Source organism: Channa argus, chromosome 16 (genome assembly GCF_033026475.1).
Source record: "Channa argus isolate prfri chromosome 16, Channa argus male v1.0, whole genome shotgun sequence".
Classification (NCBI taxonomy): Eukaryota; Metazoa; Chordata; class Actinopteri; order Anabantiformes; family Channidae; genus Channa; species Channa argus.
In genome coordinates this window covers 4,788,354-4,809,419 of record NC_090212.1, presented here as the reverse complement: position 1 = coordinate 4,809,419, position 21,066 = coordinate 4,788,354, and the positions used below count along the sequence as shown (strand labels likewise).

The 21,066-nt window shown below is 39.5% G+C and overlaps 2 protein-coding genes across 4 annotated transcripts; one reads left to right on the top strand and one right to left on the bottom strand.

Annotated features, from left to right (window-relative positions):
- Nucleotides 1-490: 490 nt before the first annotated feature.
- On the bottom strand, nucleotides 491-10,221 carry nrde2 (NRDE-2, necessary for RNA interference, domain containing). 2 transcript variants are annotated; one of them, XM_067480342.1, is made up of 19 exons: nucleotides 10,115-10,221; nucleotides 9,483-9,567; nucleotides 7,793-7,996; nucleotides 7,548-7,688; nucleotides 7,209-7,474; nucleotides 6,858-7,093; nucleotides 6,058-6,285; nucleotides 5,719-5,908; nucleotides 5,340-5,473; nucleotides 5,062-5,182; nucleotides 4,767-4,939; nucleotides 4,460-4,628; nucleotides 4,127-4,347; nucleotides 3,493-3,988; nucleotides 2,291-2,661; nucleotides 2,072-2,211; nucleotides 1,658-1,799; nucleotides 1,205-1,276; nucleotides 491-1,031 (listed from the first exon to the last, which is right to left on the bottom strand). In XM_067480342.1, exons 1-19 carry the CDS (start codon nucleotides 10,173-10,175, stop codon nucleotides 906-908), a joined length of 3,576 nt encoding a protein of 1,191 aa, XP_067336443.1. In that variant the 5' UTR covers nucleotides 10,176-10,221; the 3' UTR covers nucleotides 491-905. The 2 variants fall into 2 exon arrangements, with proteins under 2 accessions (XP_067336443.1, XP_067336444.1); XM_067480343.1 differs by having other exon boundaries at nucleotides 6,858-7,075.
- Nucleotides 10,222-12,119: 1,898 nt separating this feature from the next.
- On the top strand, nucleotides 12,120-20,037 carry LOC137101657 (tubulin beta-4B chain). Of its 2 annotated transcripts, none has more exons than XM_067480344.1 (7): nucleotides 12,120-12,278; nucleotides 13,143-13,251; nucleotides 13,975-14,085; nucleotides 14,272-14,516; nucleotides 14,609-14,931; nucleotides 15,016-15,360; nucleotides 19,067-20,037. In XM_067480344.1, exons 1-7 carry the CDS (start codon nucleotides 12,222-12,224, stop codon nucleotides 19,212-19,214), a joined length of 1,338 nt encoding a protein of 445 aa, XP_067336445.1. In that variant the 5' UTR covers nucleotides 12,120-12,221; the 3' UTR covers nucleotides 19,215-20,037. The 2 variants fall into 2 exon arrangements, with proteins under 2 accessions (XP_067336445.1, XP_067336446.1); XM_067480345.1 differs by lacking the exon at nucleotides 19,067-20,037 and adding an exon at nucleotides 16,149-19,038.
- Nucleotides 20,038-21,066: the final 1,029 nt, after the last annotated feature.

Sequence of the window (21,066 nt, the reverse complement as noted above, 5' to 3'; positions counted from 1 at the left end):
ACAGACTAAGGAAACCCTCTCTAGAAACCAAATGTAAAAGCTCAAAATGTGGCAGAACATGTTTCATAAGAAAAAGATTCAAAATATACATTAAGACTGTGGTGGAGTTACACAAGTACTTTTCACAGAATACAATTCAATGTAAATATAACTAAAAAATAAAAATAAAAGTATAATCACTGCAGACTGGATATAAGACTTAGATTACAGTTCCAAAGTGTGGAATTCTTTAACCTATGGCGTCCAAAGCAAGATAGACAAGTTTATGAATTTAATTTGAATATTGAGACTTAAAATTTGATAATCATGAGTCATAAAGAGTCATTATCAGATAGTGCTGGTTTTAAAATAGTATAATATTAAATGACATGCTCCTTATAATCGCATAATCGAAACGCACCATGAAAGTGTCTCTTAATTTGTTTCAACATAGACCTTCAACCTCAGTGTGTATGCTGCATAAACAAATATAAAGCACATATTCAACACATAGATGAGAATCATATTTATTGACAGTGTCAGGTACTAACCCCCCAACAAAAGAAAGATCATTTTCAGGTAGTATGTACAAAGGACAGCTCATTGGCCATCTGGTAGATTGCTGCTTATATCCAGCAACTTTTATCCAAAGCGATTTACAATGTAGCTTGGGGTTCAGTGTTTTACCCAGGACACTTTGACACTTAGTCTGGGCCGCATATCGAACTGGAACTGAATCGGACGACTGCATTACCACCTGGGCCACAGCCGCTTATCTTTAGATAACATCACTGCAACTTCACAGTTCAATACAGCAGCTATGTGTGTGTAAGCATGAGTTTGCATGTGTGTCTCCTGTACTTGCCATCAAGTTTACTAATATGTGGTTTGGCATGTGGCTAATAAAGCAAACTCAAGCTGAGTGGTCAGTCTTCCAATAATATATCCAGTTCTTCCAAAGGTAGCCTGAGACGCAGTTCTTTCTCTGTCATCAGGTCTACAAACTCCTGCAGATGCTCAGGGAACAGGTGCACCGCATCCATGTACAAACCCTGAGCACACAAATGTGCCACACACATTTGCACAAATGTAAATATACATTTATACACAACCAGACAGAAAGAGAAAGAGGGAGAAAATTAGTTTTTCATACATACAGTTTAAAAACATAGTAGACAGAGACCAGCTGTTGTAGTAAAAGCTTACTATTATATCTGTATCTCACCTTAGCCCAGGGGATATTTTGTAAAGCCCTGTAGAAGATCCCTCTGGCTTTATCTACCTTCCCTTCTGATAACTGCAAACACACACCCATACAAACTTGTTACATATACTTAACACAGACTTGGCTCATGGTCAATATTTGTACATCCAAATGTTCAACTTATACAGCCTAAGTCTATATAGGTCAATCTCACTATGAGTGTTATTTATTCTATCTGTCTAAGTCAATATTTGGGGAAAAAAACAGCACTTTAACGTCAGAGATTAACATAGCAAATGACATACAGAACCAAATAAGATCTTAAAGGTACGCCTGGTGTTTTACATTGTATGAGAAATTAAACAAAAAATTTAATTCCTTTGAAAATAGTATGAAAAAAGCGTCACAAATTTCCTCTAATATCACTGGTCATAGGTAGAAAAGTCAATAAACGTGTAAATTTGTGTTCCCCACCAGGAAGTGCATGTACATCCTCCAAAGTAAAGGACAGAGCGTGCCCATCTCTGTTGCTATGGCGCTTTCAAACAGTCCACGGATACGGTTGCTGAGACCATTCTCTGGTAGGATGGGCAATGCAGCAGCATGGTAACAAGACCTATAGAGGACGCAAAAAATATACATACTAGATTTTGTTTACAAAAGTGACTCCAATATAGTAAATTTATTAATAGGTAATGTAGGCAATGTGACATGAATAGAGAATATCTGTCATAGATTAGTTTTTTCGCCTATAACACAAATAAGACAGGTCATACATATAAACCATGATTGTTGCATCTTTTATCCATTGTTTTAGGTTGTGTTTATTCCCATAAAACATAACTACAGGAAAATCCCACTGGTGACCCTTATCCTTTATGCTCCCACCTCTGAGCAGCATCCACAAGCTGCTTCCTTTGTTGTTCAGCAACAATAGCAAAGAGGCGTGGCACCATACTGCTGTTAGCCCTGGTTACAGAGTGAAAAAAGCGTCGTGCCCGGCCAGCACTATGGTAACGGTTCTCCATCTGAAACAAAGGTTCATTTGAATTTCACACATGAATGAATAGACTGAATTTTTCATGTTACGAGAAGCCCATGGCTTACCTGTACATATATACTCCAGAGAGGGGTGCTGCTGGGCCAGGTGGAAAGCGCAGCAGTCAGAGTTTGTCTCAGTGTTGCCAAAGGAAACACACTGATGCTGCTGTGGTGCCTCAGCAAGGCTGCCTGCTGTACTGCTAATAGCTCACACTCTGAAGCTAGCTTGTTAACATAGCAGCTGCTGGTATAGCTGGCTTTCTCGCTGTTGGGCTGCTTGTCCTTTGTTAATGTGTGATGCAGCTCCTCCATCTTTTCTCTAGCCTGGCTGTAGATAGCATTAGCTGCCTGGATGCCTACTGTGAGGTACTGAAACAGAGCATAGCAACCAACCAGGCCTCTCAGCCTCAACTTCTCCTCTGGCAGGTGCTCTTGACCTAGTAAATGTGATGAGAAATGAATCACATGATAACAGATTCAACTGGGAAAAGGCATTTACGAAAGAGACTGTTCCTTATTTCACTTTAATGACCTTGCATGTACATACATAACTTAGTTTTAGTAACTTATCTGTAATTTGCGAGAAACACTGCTGCATAGAAATTTAATTCAGAACTAGTGGTAACAATGTTAACTGCAAAGATATTGTGTACCTAGCAGCAGTAACTGCTGACAACAAAGAGATGGAGCTCAGCAGATAAAATTTATACTGTAGCCTTTTTTCTGCTCAGGTTTCATCTGAAATTCCCATGTATAATATAGTTCTAAAGTACTAAATCTGTGATTTGGTCAGGCTACAAAACTTTATCACAGAACGAGTATGTTTCAAAGTAAGTTAACATGTTAGAATCTGCAACTGAACTATATAAATAAAAACAAGAGTGAACATAACAAATGCTATCATCTGTGTGCATTGTTTTCTATTTCAGATAATGTTCTAAAAATGATTTCACTTTAATGCTCATTCTTGTAATAAGAGCTCCATGTGATCGTGTGTCTCTGTATAGGTTTTGGTGGGCCAGTCCTGGAATGACTTTATTCTCACCTATCTATAAATAACACGTTCCAGGCAGTTAGGAATACAGGTTTAAAATTTTGAATAAGAAGAGCACTGGTGTCAGTCTGTGTTGAGTTTTCAAGACTGGTGTCAGAAGTGTAATAGTTTAAATAGTGTATAACATACTATAGAATTTTTGGGTTGTAGATTATCCAGAGTGTCAGAATAATTACTTGCATTGCTGACTACAAAATGTGTTCACAAACCAAACCTTTTCTGTTGGTCTGAGGGTTTATGAAGTCCTCATCCATCGCTGACAAGGTGGCCATCAGAGTCTGTTCATATGACCTCCTGGCTTTCAGGATGGAAACTGGAGAAAGGGACTGGGAGGATGAAAAGGAGAATGTGGACTGTCCTTCTACCAGCTTGGTTAGTATTAAAACAGCTGGGGAAGCGGTTGCATCAGTTGGTTCCCCTCTTTGAACTCTAGGTCTGTCTTCCATCTCCAGTTGCACCCACAGCAGACACAGCTCACACAGGCAGGGGCTACTCAGCCCTTTGGTTCCCGCCATAGCTGCAGCTGTGGAGAAGACCTTGCGAGATTCATCGAGGTTACCTAGCATCCACTCCATGTGGGCATACTCCCGCCACAGCACCAGTGATGAGCGGTTATCAGGTTCTTTAAGCAGTCGCTTGGCAACTCGCTTGCTGCTCTTGCCCTGAGAGTGGAGACGTTTTTTGTTGCCACTGTGCAGACAGCGCATAACCTGAGAGACACAAATACAGTACAAAGAAAGAAATCAATAAATGTAAAGGTCAGACAGTTCTTTGATTTGAAGCTAAGTTGGCCTCAATGTTTTTTAACTAATGTATTATAACAAAGACTTAGTCTTGGTGGCTCCTACCTTGAGTTTCTCATACTGCATCCAGCTGAGTGACAGGACAGCTCTGTGGTGCGCAGGAAGGACAGCTTTGACCATATTGAATACATTGGTGACAAACTTCTCCCCCTGTTTTCCAAGCCCTGCCCATTTCCTTGTTCCTTGGAGAGTGGTCATGTGACCTAAAGCATTAACCCCAAGCTCAGGTAGGTAATGAGAGGTTAGAGGGTGCTGGAGGTCAGCATCTAGGACATAAAAAAACGGGTTTAATATTGCAGGCTTCAATCCTTTTAAAAACAATATTTATATATAATGTATACACTTATATATGATTAGGATATGTGGAGTTGTTTTTACCCTGGGTTAAAAAAGAAATGTTCTCTAGCAGCAGACCAGACTGACAATGGGTGTCACCGAGGACAGAGTCCACAGGCAGACCCAGGAATGATAAGAAACGGAGAAGAAGATGGAGGCGAAGTTCTGAAGAGAGGCAAATGAGAGATGGACCGATGTCATCGAACAACACCTATAGATAGAGAGTTGAATAGCTTGATTTTAAGGCTAACTACAGATTAATATAATAAATCTTGTATGTGTGACTGAAAACAACAAACATATTTCTACCCATCTATATTTATCTATCTATCTGCGTATCCAGCAGTACCTGTCTATCTGGGTCCTCACAGTCTTCTTCTGATTGGCCCTTGGCTTTTTCAGGTCTCCAAGGCAGCCAGTGAACTGCTTCACGAGACGACTCCACATCCAGCCAAACTTTCCATTTGGGCTGGCTCCGATCCTTCACCTCCTCCTCCTCCTCTTCATCCTCCTCTTCTTCCTCTGTGAGAACACCGACACAAATGACCAGTTATTCCAGTTTTCAACAATCAATAAAATCGGCAGTATAGCATGACTCATTGAAGACCTCTGTGTGTGTGTGTGTGTGTGTGTGTGTGTTTTACCGGCACTGGGCTGTATCCACCCTCCTCGCTCTTGTTGGAGCATCCAGGCTTTCCAGCCTCTGGCCCCTAACTCCCCAATCCTCGCCTCCCCGCTGTCCCAGAATGGTTCAAAGAACTCAACCTGCACACAAAAACACACACACATAAACAAAATTAAAGACTTCAAACTAAACTGGAAAGCACAATTTCCATCACATTTACGTAGAAGTTTTGAATGTGTTTTAGATGTGTGTTAAACAGGAACATCATTGTAATTCTCATGTGTGCTGAAAAACTACCTGCTGCTTGGTGGACAATTTTTGTACACTGTCAGGTTTGTAGAAAGTAAAATCGATCATGGCCTGAAAAAGAGAAATCGCCTTCTCTGAGTGACCAGACTGACGCAGAAAATGACACTGCTGGATGAAGATATCTGGACATATGTGGAAAAAAAAAACAATATTATGTAAGCATAGAGAGAATAATAAAATGTTCCTTACACTCCTCAGCTAAATGAGAGTATGTTGTATCAAAAGTTAAAAGTGTGCATATGTGACAAAAGCAGGGGAAATAACTGGGCTAACTGGTAAACTCTGCTAAGGGAAACTGAAAATGTAACTGCTACCACCAGTCATTTCACAATAGAAAAACTGGTTAAGGCAACCAAATCTCCGTTACCCAACATATCCTCCTCAACCCCTGGCAAGGCGGGGTGAGAGACCATGCTGCCGTCTCTCACAGCGCTGAGTGTGCTTAGGCATCTCCCGTAGGTAGAGTTGACCTTTGACACAGTGAAGTTGCTGAAGTAGCTCTGGGTGAAAAGCAGATACTTCTTCCACAGAGGGGCGCTGTTTGGGTGCAGGAACACCTGAGGTGTAACAGCAAAAGTTTTCCTCCTTACCGTAACATTTGGTAAAAATTAAAAATTGAAAAATAACCACAACTACACTTGCATTTCAAATATAGAGTGAACATACAAAAACATTGGATAGAGACACACAATAATTGTAGCCTGACCAGTTTCTTCCATTCTTTGGCCAGAGCTGAGGGCTCCCAGAGCTCTTGGCAGATCTTGAGCCTTTCTAGCTGCAGAGCTATGCAGCCGGGGTTGGTGGCCACTGCGCGCTCTGCAATGCTCAGCTTCTTCTCCAGCACTGCTCTGTAGGAAGATTTACGTAGCTGAGCTGAATCTGTGCCCTGCTGTTGTTCATCCTCTCCAGCAAACATTAATGAACTCAGCTCATCCTAGAGAGAGAGATGAGAAAAATAACTAGTAATGCTGCACACAGTCTAAAGTAATAAATAAAGTTTAAATTGTTCTTTGGCTAATAATATTTAAATGAAAAAAATGTCACACAGATTTGGCAATCGCTTTCCAGTGCCGTTTTCGGTTTTGGATCATTTTGACATTACATGTGATATGTATTGGTGGTGTTTTGTGCCTGTACAACTATTTTTCTCCACTATAGATGAATCATGTACAGAGTCTCGGCACATGACTTAATCATAAAACACAACAAACTACACAGAATGTATAATAAATATGTATATATTAATTATTTCACACCCCATGCAAGTTTCCATAAGACAATGAATGTCTGATCTTTCTTCTAGAGTCTGACACCTGCTGACCACCTTTTACCAAACCTCACAGAAATGCACTTAATTTTGAATTAAAATCTGCTTTTACTTTATATTTTCTAGATTACAGTAGTTTCCCAAATGTCTGTGGGTACACCAAATAAAAACCTGCCCCCACCCCAAATGCACTATATGCCGCTGTTAAAAAAAAGCAAAACAGGCAAAAATCTCCATACCTGGTATTGTATGTATTGTATCCATAGCACTATATCATCTGGCTGCTCTCTGAGCCGTCTGTTAAACTCTTCAGTCTTCCCAGCCAGAAGTCCACCACTCTCCCCTGTCTGTATGTCTTCCCTCTGCTGGACCTGCTGTCCTTTCCCCTGCAGCCAGAGGGATGTGGAGGAGTCATACACACCAAGGGGATTTACTGATGATATCTGCACTTTGTTACCTGTAAAGAAGCAATACCCTGTGTGAGAGAGATGTGAGAAAAACATTCTGTGTATCTGAAATCAAGTGACAAAGGTAATAATGTTGTGTGTAACCATCTTCAAGGGATGCAGGCAATTCTGCCTCTTCATTACCTCTCTCTCCTCCTTTTTTTTCCTCATCATCAGCCAATGGGAGGAATGAGGAAGACCTGATTAGGTCACCACCCTTAGGAATGGTTGATAATGTGGGAACAGGAGGCACAGACCTCAGTAGCTGGCGACTGACAGTAGAGAAGTATCTGTCTGCTGCTTTCTTCTTGTCTGCACTTTTTTGTTTCTTATTTGAATCTGACTCTTCCCAGATGACCGCTTGTCGGCAATGATCCAGACCCAACAAGGAGCCGCCTTTCCTCTTATACCTTATAACACATGCAGTTTTAAAAATATATTTAGAGAACAAGCATCTGAATGTTTGTGCGTGTTTGTTGTTACCTTGCAATGTCTCCTTTGTACAGAGACTTGTATGTCCAATTGGCTGGGTCTGGTTTACGGTCAACACAGAACATCTGCTCTGTTGGCAGCTGGAGGTCATCTAACCAGGAAAATCGGCTCGCTAATGGAGCAGCCTGGGGCCTACATGGACACAGACACACAACCATAGACACATCAACTATACACTACACAAAGAGCAGAAGTTAATGTAAGCATGAGTGGTGTAGATGTGTGTGTTTGTATACCTATTGGCATCGTCTTCCCTTTTGAGGTCACTGGGGTAGATGGTGTCAGAATCAGATGCATTGCTGTCCGAATACCTGCCACTCTTCTTTTTGTGTTTTTTCTTCTTTTTCCTCTTCTTTTCACTTTTTTTTTTCTTCTTTTTGAATGGCACACCATCCTCTCCCTCTTTCTCGTCCTCTGCAGAGCTTACCTCTCTGCTAACACTGATGAAAACAGTATATCGTTAACTCAACATTAAAGGAATAGTTTGGGATTTCTTTAATCTGGTCTTAATAGAAACTTGAGTGCCATTTACGCATATTCCATAGTGTAAATTAATGTTTCCATCCAGAATACAACTACACTGTAAAGAATGAAGCCCACAATGTACAGCCCTCGTTCCATGGAAAATTGCATGTCAGTTCACTCGAGACTCATAATATTTCATTAGTCCAAAAGCTAAATTGAATTGGAATCTATTAAATGTACAGCATTTCAAAGAAAATTTGCCTATTTTTTCCTGCTTTGGTGCACCGACAAAAAAATTATGGCTCATTTAGTTGTTCTGGTGACCAGCTTTCTTCGCATGTTATGAATGGATTTAACTTGGAAGTGAAGTTGGACTGCTGGAGTATTTTCCCAGATTGAGGTTTTGGGACACAAATAACTTGATAAAACTGATTGTGATTAAAATGGCCAAAATACAAAGTTTGATGACTGTGAGTAAAATTCAGAAGGCTGTAACATCACTAACTAACAGTTGATAAGGGGTAAGTGGAGAGGAAAATATGGTTTCTGTTGTTTTCTACCTTAGCTTTATAGAAACAAATGTTAATGTATGTCAACTAGGTAGAGATTACCCAAGCGAGATGGGGATAATTGTTAAGAATTTGTGCTTCGGTTGATTGCCCTAATACTGCCTTTTTTTATCCTTGTAAACTGGTTCATTTGTGTGGTTCTTCATGCAAATTCAAAATCTGACACAACTATTAGCTTGTACTTCCTTTCTAATTCATTCTGTAAGTAAATAAAAAGTAAAAGTTGGTAGATCCCTTCATCACAGCTCAGAAAAACAGAAAAGAGTGAAATTTGTCTTAAAAAGACTGTAGGTTTGATAACCCAGTGTGACCACTGACGTTTCTTAGTCTCAGGTGAACTTTGAATTACATTTTTAGACAGAATAAAGGTTTTAAACCTTGGCCCAGATTTCTTACAGTGTAGTCACATTCCTGTTAATACTTTTCCAGACAATTTGAATATTAAAAAAATTAACAACCAACTGTTTGTTCCCTATGCATACTTAGCACTCAAGTTTCTATTAAGACCAGGTTGAAAAATCCTGAACCATAAGTACTCATTTAATGCGGAATCATAACACTTAAAAATGTAACACCTGCCTCAAGGTATTAAAAACAGTTCCTTTTTGTTTTATTACATTTGAACATAAGTTTGATAAAAACCTCAGTTCTTTAGTTACATCACACTTATTAGAGAAGGAATGTAATGAAAAGGAATGACACAGTAATAACAGTAAAAACGACAAGAACATAGGTCTAGAGAAAATGCATTGAAAAATTCTTGTATGGGTACAACATATCAAAAAACAAATGAAGAAATATACAACACACTAGGTGCCGTGTGCATGAGCATTCAAAGTCTTTAGTATTGTGTTTTTATGCAGAAATTAGCTTTTTCGTTTTCCATAGGTACCTTACACTCTTCTCTTCTATAAACCGACCGTGAAAAGAAAGAACATTCCCAATCTGAAAACTCTTATTGCTCAGCCAGTCTAATTCTGAAAAGAGAGAACAGGCAAAAAGTGTTACTTGGCAAACAAAAGATTTGAAAGTTTGTGGACATAAAGCTGAACTATTTTAACAGTTGCTGGTACTATTTGAACTAATTGTCCGTATTATTATCATGAAGCATGAGATTTGTGGGATAACTAACTTGGGGGCTGTTAGTAACATCAGATCACATTTCAGACAAGCATGCAAGCCAGTCTCCTTAATAATCTGACATGCATGTTTACTAACGCTCTCCGCAAGAGCGTAACGTAAAGGTAAAGAAATACCCTGCTTTATGGTTGATTTTGAAGTATGGCGACAAGACACTAAACAAACAGAAATAAAGTATCCTTAATTCCTTAAGGCATTAAAGTGAGACCTACCGACAAGATAGGTGAAGTATGTAATTCAACTTTAACTAACAAGCACACAGCTAGCTATCAGCTAGCGTTAGTGTGTGCTTCAACAAGTTTGATTTCTGGAGAAAATACCAACACTGTGTTGAAGCGAATAGCAACTAATATTAAAACCTGTGCTGCATGTAGGAGTGATCACCTTTAGAAGAATCTTCGGCTTTATTACTCGCTGCATCTGCAAAAGCTGGAAACAGGGCCATGACAAAAACAGTCGCAGGAACATGACGTCACAAAACAGCCTGCTTTCTATAAAAAACAAATAAACACAATAATTAGCGATGTAATTTTACATTTATATCAATAAATGTGTTTTAAACATTTATATTTAAATATTAAATGTAATGTTAAATGTTACATTTTATTCACACATGCCAGTGTTAATTAATCTAGCAGAAAAACTCTTTCGTGACTATGGTGTGTGACAGGCAACGGACAAATTTGAGGGTTTTGTGATGAACCTAAATGTATAATGCATGTCTACCTATAGGCACTCAAAACTCAAATTTCTTACTCACCCATTTGCACTCACAATCACACACACTCATAAGCCAATGGGGGAGATGGCAACTGGCCAAACCTCACTGGGAGTAACTAAGTTGGGGTTCAGTGTCTTGCTCAAGGACAATTTGACATGTGACCAGAGGAGCTGGGGATTGAACAAACAACTGCAAGATTGGTGGACAACCACTCTATTTTCCATAGTCACCCCCTATCATCTCAATTTTTCTGTTAGAGTATTTAATTTTTCCAGACTTGTCAAATTCCAATCAAGATACAGGTAAGCAAAAAAGAGCTCTACTTGAATAGTAGAGTGGTGACTTATATAGATTAATAAATATAAATATACATATACATATCTGTTTTATCTAGCTTCAACAAAAGCCAAGAAACTTTTAAAATCTTAAATCCACTTATTCATCTGATGAATTCTTCATAGGTAAAATAGTGGATTCTCTAAATGTAGGCAAATGTTTGTAGTCTTAATCATGGTAATAGTTTTTTTAATATAAAGTATGTTCTCATCTAAAGGCCAAGCCCTACATGAAAAGAGTAAAGAATGAGCTGAACTATATTGAGACTCAAAAAGGAACACTCTTTATTTCACATCACAAATCACCATGAAACATGACGTAGCACTTATCCGTCAGGCACCACAAAAAGAGGATGGGCATCCTGACCACTTTTGGCACCGGACAGCAAACTTATTCAGCTCGGTTTCTCTGGGCCACCCTGTCATCCAGAAGACAAGTATTTCTCTTCTATGTAGCAATAATGAGATGTTTCTGTAGTCCTGATTTTTTTTATATGTGTGTATAATATACTTACAAAGATTTAAAATCAGACATTTAACTTTCTGCTTGTTTTGCAGAAAGTTAAATCTCGTTATTTATTATTTTTAATTTTTAATTTTAAAAAAGTTTTTTCTTTATTTTTAATTAATTGTTATCTATGTATCAATTTATTACCCTGTGTCTCTTTTGGGCTCCTATAACACAGAAACCCTGTAATAAAAACTTTTGACAATAAGGAGAAAAGCCCTTGTGTATGACTTTAAAGCGCTCTCCACCACCATCTTGTGGAGAAGGAGGCAACAAAAAAAAGCAAATTTATTTTTCTTCCATGAAGATCTAACCTGCAGGATTAGATACTCCTGTTACTAAACATTGAATTAAGATTTGAGTTTGAAGACTTTGAAGACTTGAAGACTCTAGGTAAAGGTAGACGTTTGTGTTAAAAAGAGCTATAGGCACATGTGTGGAAATGTATTTGCCATAAATAGCCTACCTACTGTGTGTATCACCTCCTTAAAAGAGTGTATTACCATATATACTATTGACTTTCTTGTTTTAAGTTATTGAGTGGCTCATCTATTATAGATCAAGGTCAATATGAAAGTCATTGCACGATTTTTGTTGCTGGGTTTCCATTGTAACTTCAATGCACAAGGACAACCTATACACAAAAGCGTTCCCGAGAAGAAACGCTGCTGTGTATTAAACTCTATTGCGTGTTACTAAGACAACGGAGCTCTCAGAACAGCATCCAATCAAAATTAAAAATCGAGTTTTCTAAACCAATCAGATGCCTGATATAGATTTACTGACATTTAGTTGCTCCAATAGCGTTTATCGACCGTCTCTAGTTAGCAGTGCTCCTACCTTGTAGTGTTAGTCCGTTGCTGGAGTAGAGCGGTAATAACTTTGTCTATTCAGTCGTTTGTCCAAAAGTTCTTCATTTCGACCAAAATGAGGGAGATCGTTCACCTGCAGGCAGGCCAGTGTGGAAACCAGATTGGAGCCAAGGTTAGAAAAACTCTGGTGTCAAAGTAAGGTCTCACTTTAAAGGAGTGTGAATGTTAAATTTGGTTTGGACGGGCTGCTAAATTAGCTTACTTAGCGCAAAAGCTAATAAAAGCCTTGGTGCCCATACTACTGTTTGGACTGACTTACAAGGGTCAGGCATGTAGGGATGGGCGATACCATTAGTTTATGGTACTTTTTCATCCATACCAGGAAAATTACATGGCTGCAGTGTTCAATAATAACTTTATTGCCAAATGAACTAGAAAAGGCATTCCTATAAAGAAAATGCACCGTGAATGCTTTGGCGTTAAAATGATTTCCCAAGCAATGATGAAAAAAGTTGGAACAGTAACAAAATGCAAAATGATGAATTCTCTTGCTTTTATTATACTGCGAATTCGAATTCGGACGGATTGCTGCTGTGTGGCACCACTTAATTGCAGACGGAGCACATGACATTACTTTTGGGTGAAAAATAGCACCACACTACGCTTCTCTTTCTTGGCCATCCTTGCTGCCGCGGAGCCGCTGACTCTGAGCAGCGGACTGAGGATTGAGTCAGTGCTTGACCGAGGCTGCACAGCGAGCCTACGGCTTTGACAGGTACACTGATAGGCTGCCATAATGATGTGACACGGAAGCCCATCAAAAGTATGCCCGGGCTAGTTTTCATGAAAACAAATGAAAACAGGTATTCGCACAGTGGTATCGCGATTTAAAAAAATACATAAAAATAAATAGACTCCAAAATATCATACGGCGGTTATCTAAATATAGATACCAGATAATTGATACGCCCATCCCTTCAGTCAAACTAGCATGCCAGCTAATTTACCGCGGTCTTATACTCTATTTTTCTTGTAGTTCTGGGAGGTGATAAGTGACGAACATGGCATCGACCCGTCCGGGACATACCATGGGGACAGCGACCTGCAGCTGGAGCGAATCAACGTTTATTACAACGAGGCAACAGGTTAGCTTCACTTTGCTGCTCAGTTGTTGAGTTGATTATCTCATTTCTACGAAGGTAATTCAATAGTTAACAGTATTAGGTTGTTAGTACCATAGTCATCCAGCAGAGGGTTCTTCCCTCGCATGGAGGTTTGAAATCACTCTTGCCGTAAATCCTCTGGGGCTACTCTCCTTCCTAGTTACGGTTGCCCCGTTTCCAAGATACAACAAAACAACAAATCAACAAACCACCAGTTAACTATATTATTACATACAAACAGAGCAGCCTTAGCTTCATTTATAACATTATAGGTTAATAATCCAAGACCCTGATTAAGTGAATGACGATAAGTCTTCTACAAAATGTGCTATAGACAAATTTAAAATTAAAAGTTTAAAAGAAAATTTCTAGAAATAGGTAATGAAAATAATTAACTTTTTGCATTGTACTTTTTGGCTTCAATTAGTATGTATCTTGAACTGGATTTTAAAATTTTGAGCCTGATTCATCATTCATATAAAACTGATAAATTAATTGCACAATTAATTAAAATTTTAATTAATCATTAGATTGGTCATTATTGGTAATCTGGTAGCTTGGTCAACATCCCCAAAATAATTAGTGGACACTTAAACAGCACTCATTGTAATGTAGAAAGTCAGTCCTCTCATAGAGTAATTGTTGGACCATTGTAAGTGTAATTTGTTGACTCTAATCTTTCTGAGCCTTTATTTGCACCACCAGGTGGCAAGTATGTTCCTCGTGCAGTGCTGGTGGACCTGGAGCCTGGCACAATGGACTCTGTGAGGTCTGGGCCATTTGGTCAGATCTTTAGACCAGACAACTTTGTCTTTGGTAAGAATGTACATGCAGATTATTATATATATTAAAGTCATGTCGACTGATATAACTGCAAAACTGCACCTAACTATTGAAGCAAATTGTGTTTTATATGATGAGTTTGTACTTCAGAAAGGATGAGATCTGGGTGATTTTTGACACTGCATCTTTAAAATGTGCCCTTATATGCATGCAACACAGGCCAGAGCGGAGCTGGTAATAACTGGGCTAAAGGCCACTACACTGAGGGGGCTGAACTGGTGGACTCCGTCCTGGATGTGGTGAGAAAGGAGGCAGAGAGCTGTGACTGCCTCCAGGGCTTCCAGCTCACACACTCCCTGGGAGGAGGTACTGGGTCTGGCATGGGTACGCTGCTTATCAGCAAAATCCGAGAGGAGTATCCAGATCGCATCATGAACACTTTTAGTGTGGTGCCCTCACCCAAAGTACGCCTTATTCATTACAATATTACAATATTTATCCCCCCACCTGTTTATTATGTCCCCTCATCTTCTTTATTTCCTCTCTCCCACGCCAGGTGTCAGACACAGTGGTGGAGCCATACAATGCCACTCTCTCTGTCCACCAGCTGGTCGAGAACACAGATGAGACCTACTGCATTGATAATGAGGCCCTGTATGACATCTGCTTTCGCACGCTGAAGCTCACCACACCCACCTACGGTGATCTTAACCACCTCGTGTCAGCAACCATGAGTGGGGTAACCACTTGCCTGCGCTTCCCCGGCCAACTCAATGCAGATTTGAGGAAACTGGCGGTCAACATGGTGCCTTTCCCCAGGCTGCACTTCTTCATGCCAGGCTTTGCTCCTCTCACCAGTCGTGGCAGCCAGCAGTACAGGTACAGTGGCAGGAAAACACTATTTTAGATGTATATTTTAATAATATCGAAGTAAATCCCAAATGTTCATCTTTTTTGTCCTAGGGCTTTGACAGTTCCTGAGCTCACCCAGCAGATGTTTGATGCCAAGAACATGATGGCAGCTTGTGACCCACGCCACGGGCGCTACCTTACAGTTGCTGCCATCTTCCGAGGCCGCATGTCCATGAAAGAGGTGGACGAGCAGATGCTCAATGTGCAGAACAAGAACAGCAGCTACTTTGTGGAGTGGATCCCCAACAATGTTAAGACAGCGGTCTGCGACATCCCTCCCCGTGGCCTCAAAATGGCTGCCACCTTTATTGGCAACAGCACAGCCATTCAGGAGCTGTTCAAGCGCATCTCTGAGCAGTTTACCGCCATGTTCCGCCGCAAGGCCTTCCTCCACTGGTGAGGGATTGAAGTGACCTGTTTTTACCCCAAATGTATACATTAATGTCATGTGAAAAGAAATATGCCTCAATGCTCACTCTCTCTCACTTTCTGATACATGCTGGAAGTGAGTTTGAGCATTTTGAGTCATGGAGCGAGTCTCTTGAGTGTTTGCAAACTTTCTTGCTTTCATTTTTCATGTAGTGTTGCTTTGTAGTTAAACATTTGTTGGTGTATTTTGGTATATCTTTTAGTTGGATTAGTGGTTTTTAGATGCTTTCCAGCCAGCTGGTGTCTCAGATGCCATGGTGAATTTACTAAGTTGACTCAGAAACACAGAATCAAAGTCGTTGCTGCTTTTCCGTGCAGTGTGGAGGAAGTTAGCTTAACTGTAGAGTAGTTTGATGGGCACAACAGCATAAATTAAGCTGCTTGCATGAACAATGCTGTTCTTCTCTTCCTCGATCAGGTAGAAAAAAGTAACGATGTGATCCAGACTGGGATCACAGTTAATGGTTTGTTTGTATCAGAGATGACGCTGATGCAGCCAGCGACAAAAATAATCCTGTCAAACATGCCTCCCTTCATAGCTGATGAGTTCCTTAGCAGAGAGCCTCCCTGACATGGGAAAGTAATATCTCCCATTGAAAAGATCCTCTCAGGATGTAGATCTCCTCTGCTGAGGCGTGTTTCCTCACACAGACGTCTACTTTACGTGATCGTTAACAACTGCAATTAGAAGTTTAATCTCTGGTTTAATGAAAAAATTGATTATTTTGATTACATGTTGTTTGCTACCTCATCAGTTAAGAAGTGTTTTGGATGCGGTGAAGTGGGACACACAATAAAGGCCTGTCCTAACCGGAGAGAGCCCACGTCTTCACCTTGACTGGGGGAGAGGCTGGCCCTGCTCAGCCGCCGGCTGCCACCAAGCAGTCCGGTGTCTCTGTGGAACCGTTTGTTGCAGAGAAAACCTGTACTGCAGGGCAACCCAGTGCCAATGCCAGTGTGTCTGCACGTCCTGTTGCTGAGGAATGGGAACACAAATAGTGGTGAGGTGAAGGGTGATGGTAAAACAGGCACAGGTGAAGGTTATGGAGGAAAAGAAAACAGGTGTGTGTGAAGAAAATAACAGGTGAGGCATATGTTTTTCAATATAAGTCAATTGAACTGTGTGAGCTACAGGAAAGTGAATAAGGTGGAGTGTGTGAGGTGTAGGTGAGAGACGAGATGAAATATTGAGATGATTGAAGAGGATGAAGTGGGTATCACATGAGGGACAATGTGCAGCAGGAGCAGCAGCCAGGTTTTGAGTCAGTTATGGAAGAAGAGGAGGAGGAGGCTGGTTCTGAAGTTGGCAAATCCTCTCTTAGACTTCAAGCTTTCAGGACAAACAGGAGGAGGAAACAGGAGAAGAGTTATGGAATGCTAAAGATCATAATGTTCCTACAAAAAACATGGAGGTTGAGGATTACTTTGATAATAAAGATGTTTTTCTAGTTTCTGCCAGAACACAAATGAGCAATAGACAGAAAGGAGGCTTCACTGACCAAGAAATCTATTGACAGAGGAAGTTATTCCTGAAACTCAAACAAGAGCTACAGCATGATGATGACTGAAAAAAGGCTTATGATAGTGGGTCTTCTGTCTTAATGTTGTGGGTGCCCCTTCTTACATCCTGTACCATGAGTGATTTCAGGTTCGCTCATTAAATCTAAATGGGGCCAGGGATGTGAAGAAGAGAGCATGTCTTTTTCAGCTGGTAAAAATTAAAGGAATCAGTATGACACCTTTTATAGGAAACACGCTCTGATTGTTTAAATGAGGCAGAATGAAAAAGAGACTTGGATGGAAAAGCCCTCTTAAGTAATTTAATTAGAACCAGTGAGGGGGTGGCTGTCCTAATCTCTAGAAACTTATCTCCTAATTCTTACAAATTCGAGGAGATTCAGGGTAGACTGATGATAGTTAGAGCAAAGTGACAAGAACCACATAGAAACCCCATGCTGCTTCAAAACGTGATGAAACAGCCGGTTGACTGTCACAGCTTGATTGACATTTGGAGAGAAATGCATGGAGACAGGAGACTGTATATTTGGGCTCAAACATACTTTATATTTTTCAACACCAATTTAGTATTTTTAAAGAGTGCAGGATTCTGCCCATTGTTTTTTTTGGACCATTCTATGGTGTATTGCAACATTTCTATTGCAAATATTACATATAAGTTAGCCTATTGGCTTTTAACGCTGCTTTATTAGAAACGTGTTTTAAAGAAATTTCTATTTACTTTTGGAAACTTTTTAGAAGTAGGAAAGGTGATTTTACAACTTTTTAAAGCACTGGTGGGATCATGGCAAAGCAGGAATCAAACACGTATGCCCATAGTATACTCTCAATGTTTCTCGTGACATTACCAGGTCTTTGAAGGATCAGAAGGATCTAGGGTTGCAGGTATTGATGGACTGCCAGTGGAGTTTTACAGGACTTTCTGGGCTGAGCTGAGCATTGACTTTTTAGGTAGTTGAAAGTTTTAATGACATGCTTTTGAGCCCAGAGCTGCAGGAGAGAAAGGTAACCTTTCAGACAAGCCCAACAGTCGAGAAGAACTGTGTGCGATTGGCAGAAAAAGTAGCAAGGTGGAAGTGGCTTCTACCTCAAATGTCTTACAGAGGGTGGGTCCTCATTATAAACAACTTGGTAGCATCAACACTGTGGCACAGGTTTGCATGTATCAAAGCCCCCACTAATGTGTTACATTAAGTGCAATCATGGCTCATTTTTTGGGTGGATAATTTACACTGGAGGCCCTTGATGAAAGTGACCCCTTTCCAGAACTTGGTCTAATCATAGACCAACATGGCTTCATGAGGACATTACAGAACTGCAATGCTGACACCAGAACAAACCTTTGCTTTATGCTGGAAAGAAAGGCTCTGTACAGAGCCTATGTAAATGCTTTACACAACAGACAGTTGAACAAGAGACAGGACACTGTGTAGAGAGACAGGCTGACTGGGGGCTGATTGTAAATCAGTGTGGAGGATCTTGTATAAGGCACCACTAAACAAGAAGACATGATCTGCATTGGAGAATTCTGCAGGGAGCACTGGTTGTCAACTGTCTTGTATCAAAAATGAATCTCAGTGTGTCCAAACACTGCTTTCTGTTATTCGCCAGAAACCATTTTTCACTGTTTCCATTACTGTCAAAGACTTGCAGGGCTTTTTCAGTTACTACACAAAGTGTTTATGCTTTTTTGTGAGAATTAGTCTGATGTTGGGTTGATGCTGGATATAAAAAGAAAAATGCAAACAAATGGCAGCTTCTAAATTTTGTAGTGGGACAAGCGAAACTGTCAATTTACAAAACCAGAAGGTGAAACTAAATAATGTCTCAGGTTAATAGCTGCTTCCTATTAACAGATGGAAAAGCCAAAATCAGATAAGATTTTTTATTTTTATTTTTTTTTTTAATTCTCTGATTAATAATATTGAGGAGTTCATTTACCAGTGTTCTGCCATATGTTCAGTTGTTGAGGGGGGAGTTGTGTTTTAACTCTGTCCTTATGAATTGTGTCCTTTTTTGCTCTTCCTCTCATTTTCTATGCTTTTGATATGAAAATTTTGTCTTTTTTAAAATTAGTTATGTATTTTGTAAATTAGTGTGTTTATTTTTTTATTTTTTAAAATCTAATCTCTTCCCTCTTCATGTATTGCTGCAGGTACACAGGTGAGGGCATGGATGAGATGGAGTTCACAGAGGCCGAGAGCAACATGAATGACCTGGTGTCTGAGTACCAACAGTACCAAGATGCCACTGCTGAGGAAGAGGGAGAGTTTGAGGAGGAGGGTGAAGAGGACATGGCCTAGATACTTACCATCACTGTCTTTTTACTATGCAAGCTTTAGAACTGGGCAATATGGTTCAAGTTGCCTTAAAAGTAGTCATTTTGACAACAGTCACTCAGTAGTTCCACTGTAAGTTTATTGTCCAGGCTTAGCAGAACTGCAAATGAGTTTCTTTGTTTTTAAATGTTGTCTGTTTTGTTTCCACACTTGTTTTGCTATAAGCCTTTTTTCTTCTTTCTTTGTGTTTTAATTATGAATGTTTTTTACCTCTTCTATTTCGAGGGTATCCGCTAATCATTACCCCACTCTGAGTGGCAAACGTTTATCATGTAGTGTCTGTCCTCATATATGTAACCTCATATACATGAAGCAAAAACATGGTCTTGAAATTGTAAAGCGCCCCTGGTCTGTCGACTATAAAAAAGGTAATTGATAACTACTCACTGTTCATACATCATAAGATCAATTTGGCCCCTAGTGTTAATGCTTTGCCTGTAGCAGCTACCTGTGAATATTTTTGCCAACTCATGAAGGAGTGTGATTTGATGGAAATGATAACCCTCTGTTAATTTACCTTATATCTTCAATCCTCAGTTTTAAAAATATATTTGTGACAATAGAAAATTGACCAGTTCAAAGCACACTTGGCAGAATTTGATATGAAGTGTCTTGTTTTTAGTAGGATGCAACGTCATTTGAATAAAGAAAAACTTAAAAATGCACTAAAAGATTGAAAACTGTAAACGGTTTGAGAAACTGGTCAGTTATATTATTGTCAGTGTGTTTGATCTGTGTTGTAATTGACTTCAAAAGATAGATTTTATTAAAGACTTTATGAACGGGTTCTATGCTGTGACTTATACTTGTCTATGATCGTCTCAAAGTGTTATGTCACTTTTTATTTATTTGTATTTTTAGCCAGTAGAGAAGATACAGTTCACCAACTATTAACATTTGACTGTCATGACCTAAAAGTTACTGTTCTTTGGCAGTGATGGAAATATTTACCATTCAACTCATAACTAACATGTTTTGATTGAGTGATTTTAGGAGGAGAAACAAGTGCTGCTTAGTATAAAATTCAGTGCCAAATTTAATGAAGCTTAGTCATTGCTCCTTTTTTGTTTTTGTTTTACCACGACAAGTCAAAAAGTTTGATGTGAACATCAGAAAAAGACTATTTTCCAAGCTGAGTTAACCAGTAGCACAAAGATTTTATGCAAGAAATAACTTGTATTGGACTCATGCAGTCTTGATAAATAAGAATTGTATATGGGTGAACATTACAACAGCCACATTCTATATTGAAGATATGCAAATAATATAATTCATCTACTATCTATACAAAATAAGTGATGGAAGGAGCAAAGTCTGTCTGCCTGATAAAGAGATATTATCTGGCAGATCTGATAACCAACATCCTTATTCACTCTCACTTCAAATTGAGTTTACATTTTAACTCTCAGTGAACCACAAGCACAGTTCTACCTAAAGCTTTGCTAAAATAAAATAAGGGTGAAATTGATCCGGCCAGAATAAGGGCCAACAAAACTGGTTATGCTGTAATGACCCTTTCTAAAAATTGTGTTTTCAGCTGATAGATAATTAGGTACATCGTTCATTTTGAATAGGGTGGCAAAACACCAAAAAAACACACCTAACATAACACACTCCAGTACAGCTCCACCACCCACTATGACCTCAATAATAAGCACAGAAAATATTTCTGATAATTTTAACAATTCTTAGCAGAGCTCCAATTGGATTGCATTAGATTATACAGGTCCACCTAATAAAGTGACCAGTTAGTGTATATGTGAACATACTAGCAGTCATGCTGAACAGTCATCTATTAGCTGCAGCAGCAGGAAAG

Bases quoted from the DNA above. Each gene is read 5' to 3' on its own strand.
- nrde2 (XM_067480342.1), bottom strand. From the start codon at position 10,175: ATGGCCCTGTTTCCAGCTTTTGCAGATGCAGCGAGTAATAAAGCCGAA. The intron at 7,997-9,482 runs GTACCTATGGAA...TGTTTTCATCAG, and splicing joins ATAGAAGAGAAGAGTGTAAG to TGTTAGCAGAGAGGTAAGCT. The intron at 7,475-7,547 runs GTAACAACAAAC...ATGTGTTATAAG, and splicing joins TACAAAGGAGACATTGCAAG to GTATAAGAGGAAAGGCGGCT.
- LOC137101657 (XM_067480344.1), top strand. From the start codon at position 12,222: ATGAGGGAGATCGTTCACCTGCAGGCAGGCCAGTGTGGAAACCAGATT. The intron at 14,517-14,608 runs GTACGCCTTATT...CTCCCACGCCAG, and splicing joins GTGTGGTGCCCTCACCCAAA to GTGTCAGACACAGTGGTGGA. The intron at 14,932-15,015 runs GTACAGTGGCAG...TTTTTGTCCTAG, and splicing joins CGTGGCAGCCAGCAGTACAG to GGCTTTGACAGTTCCTGAGC.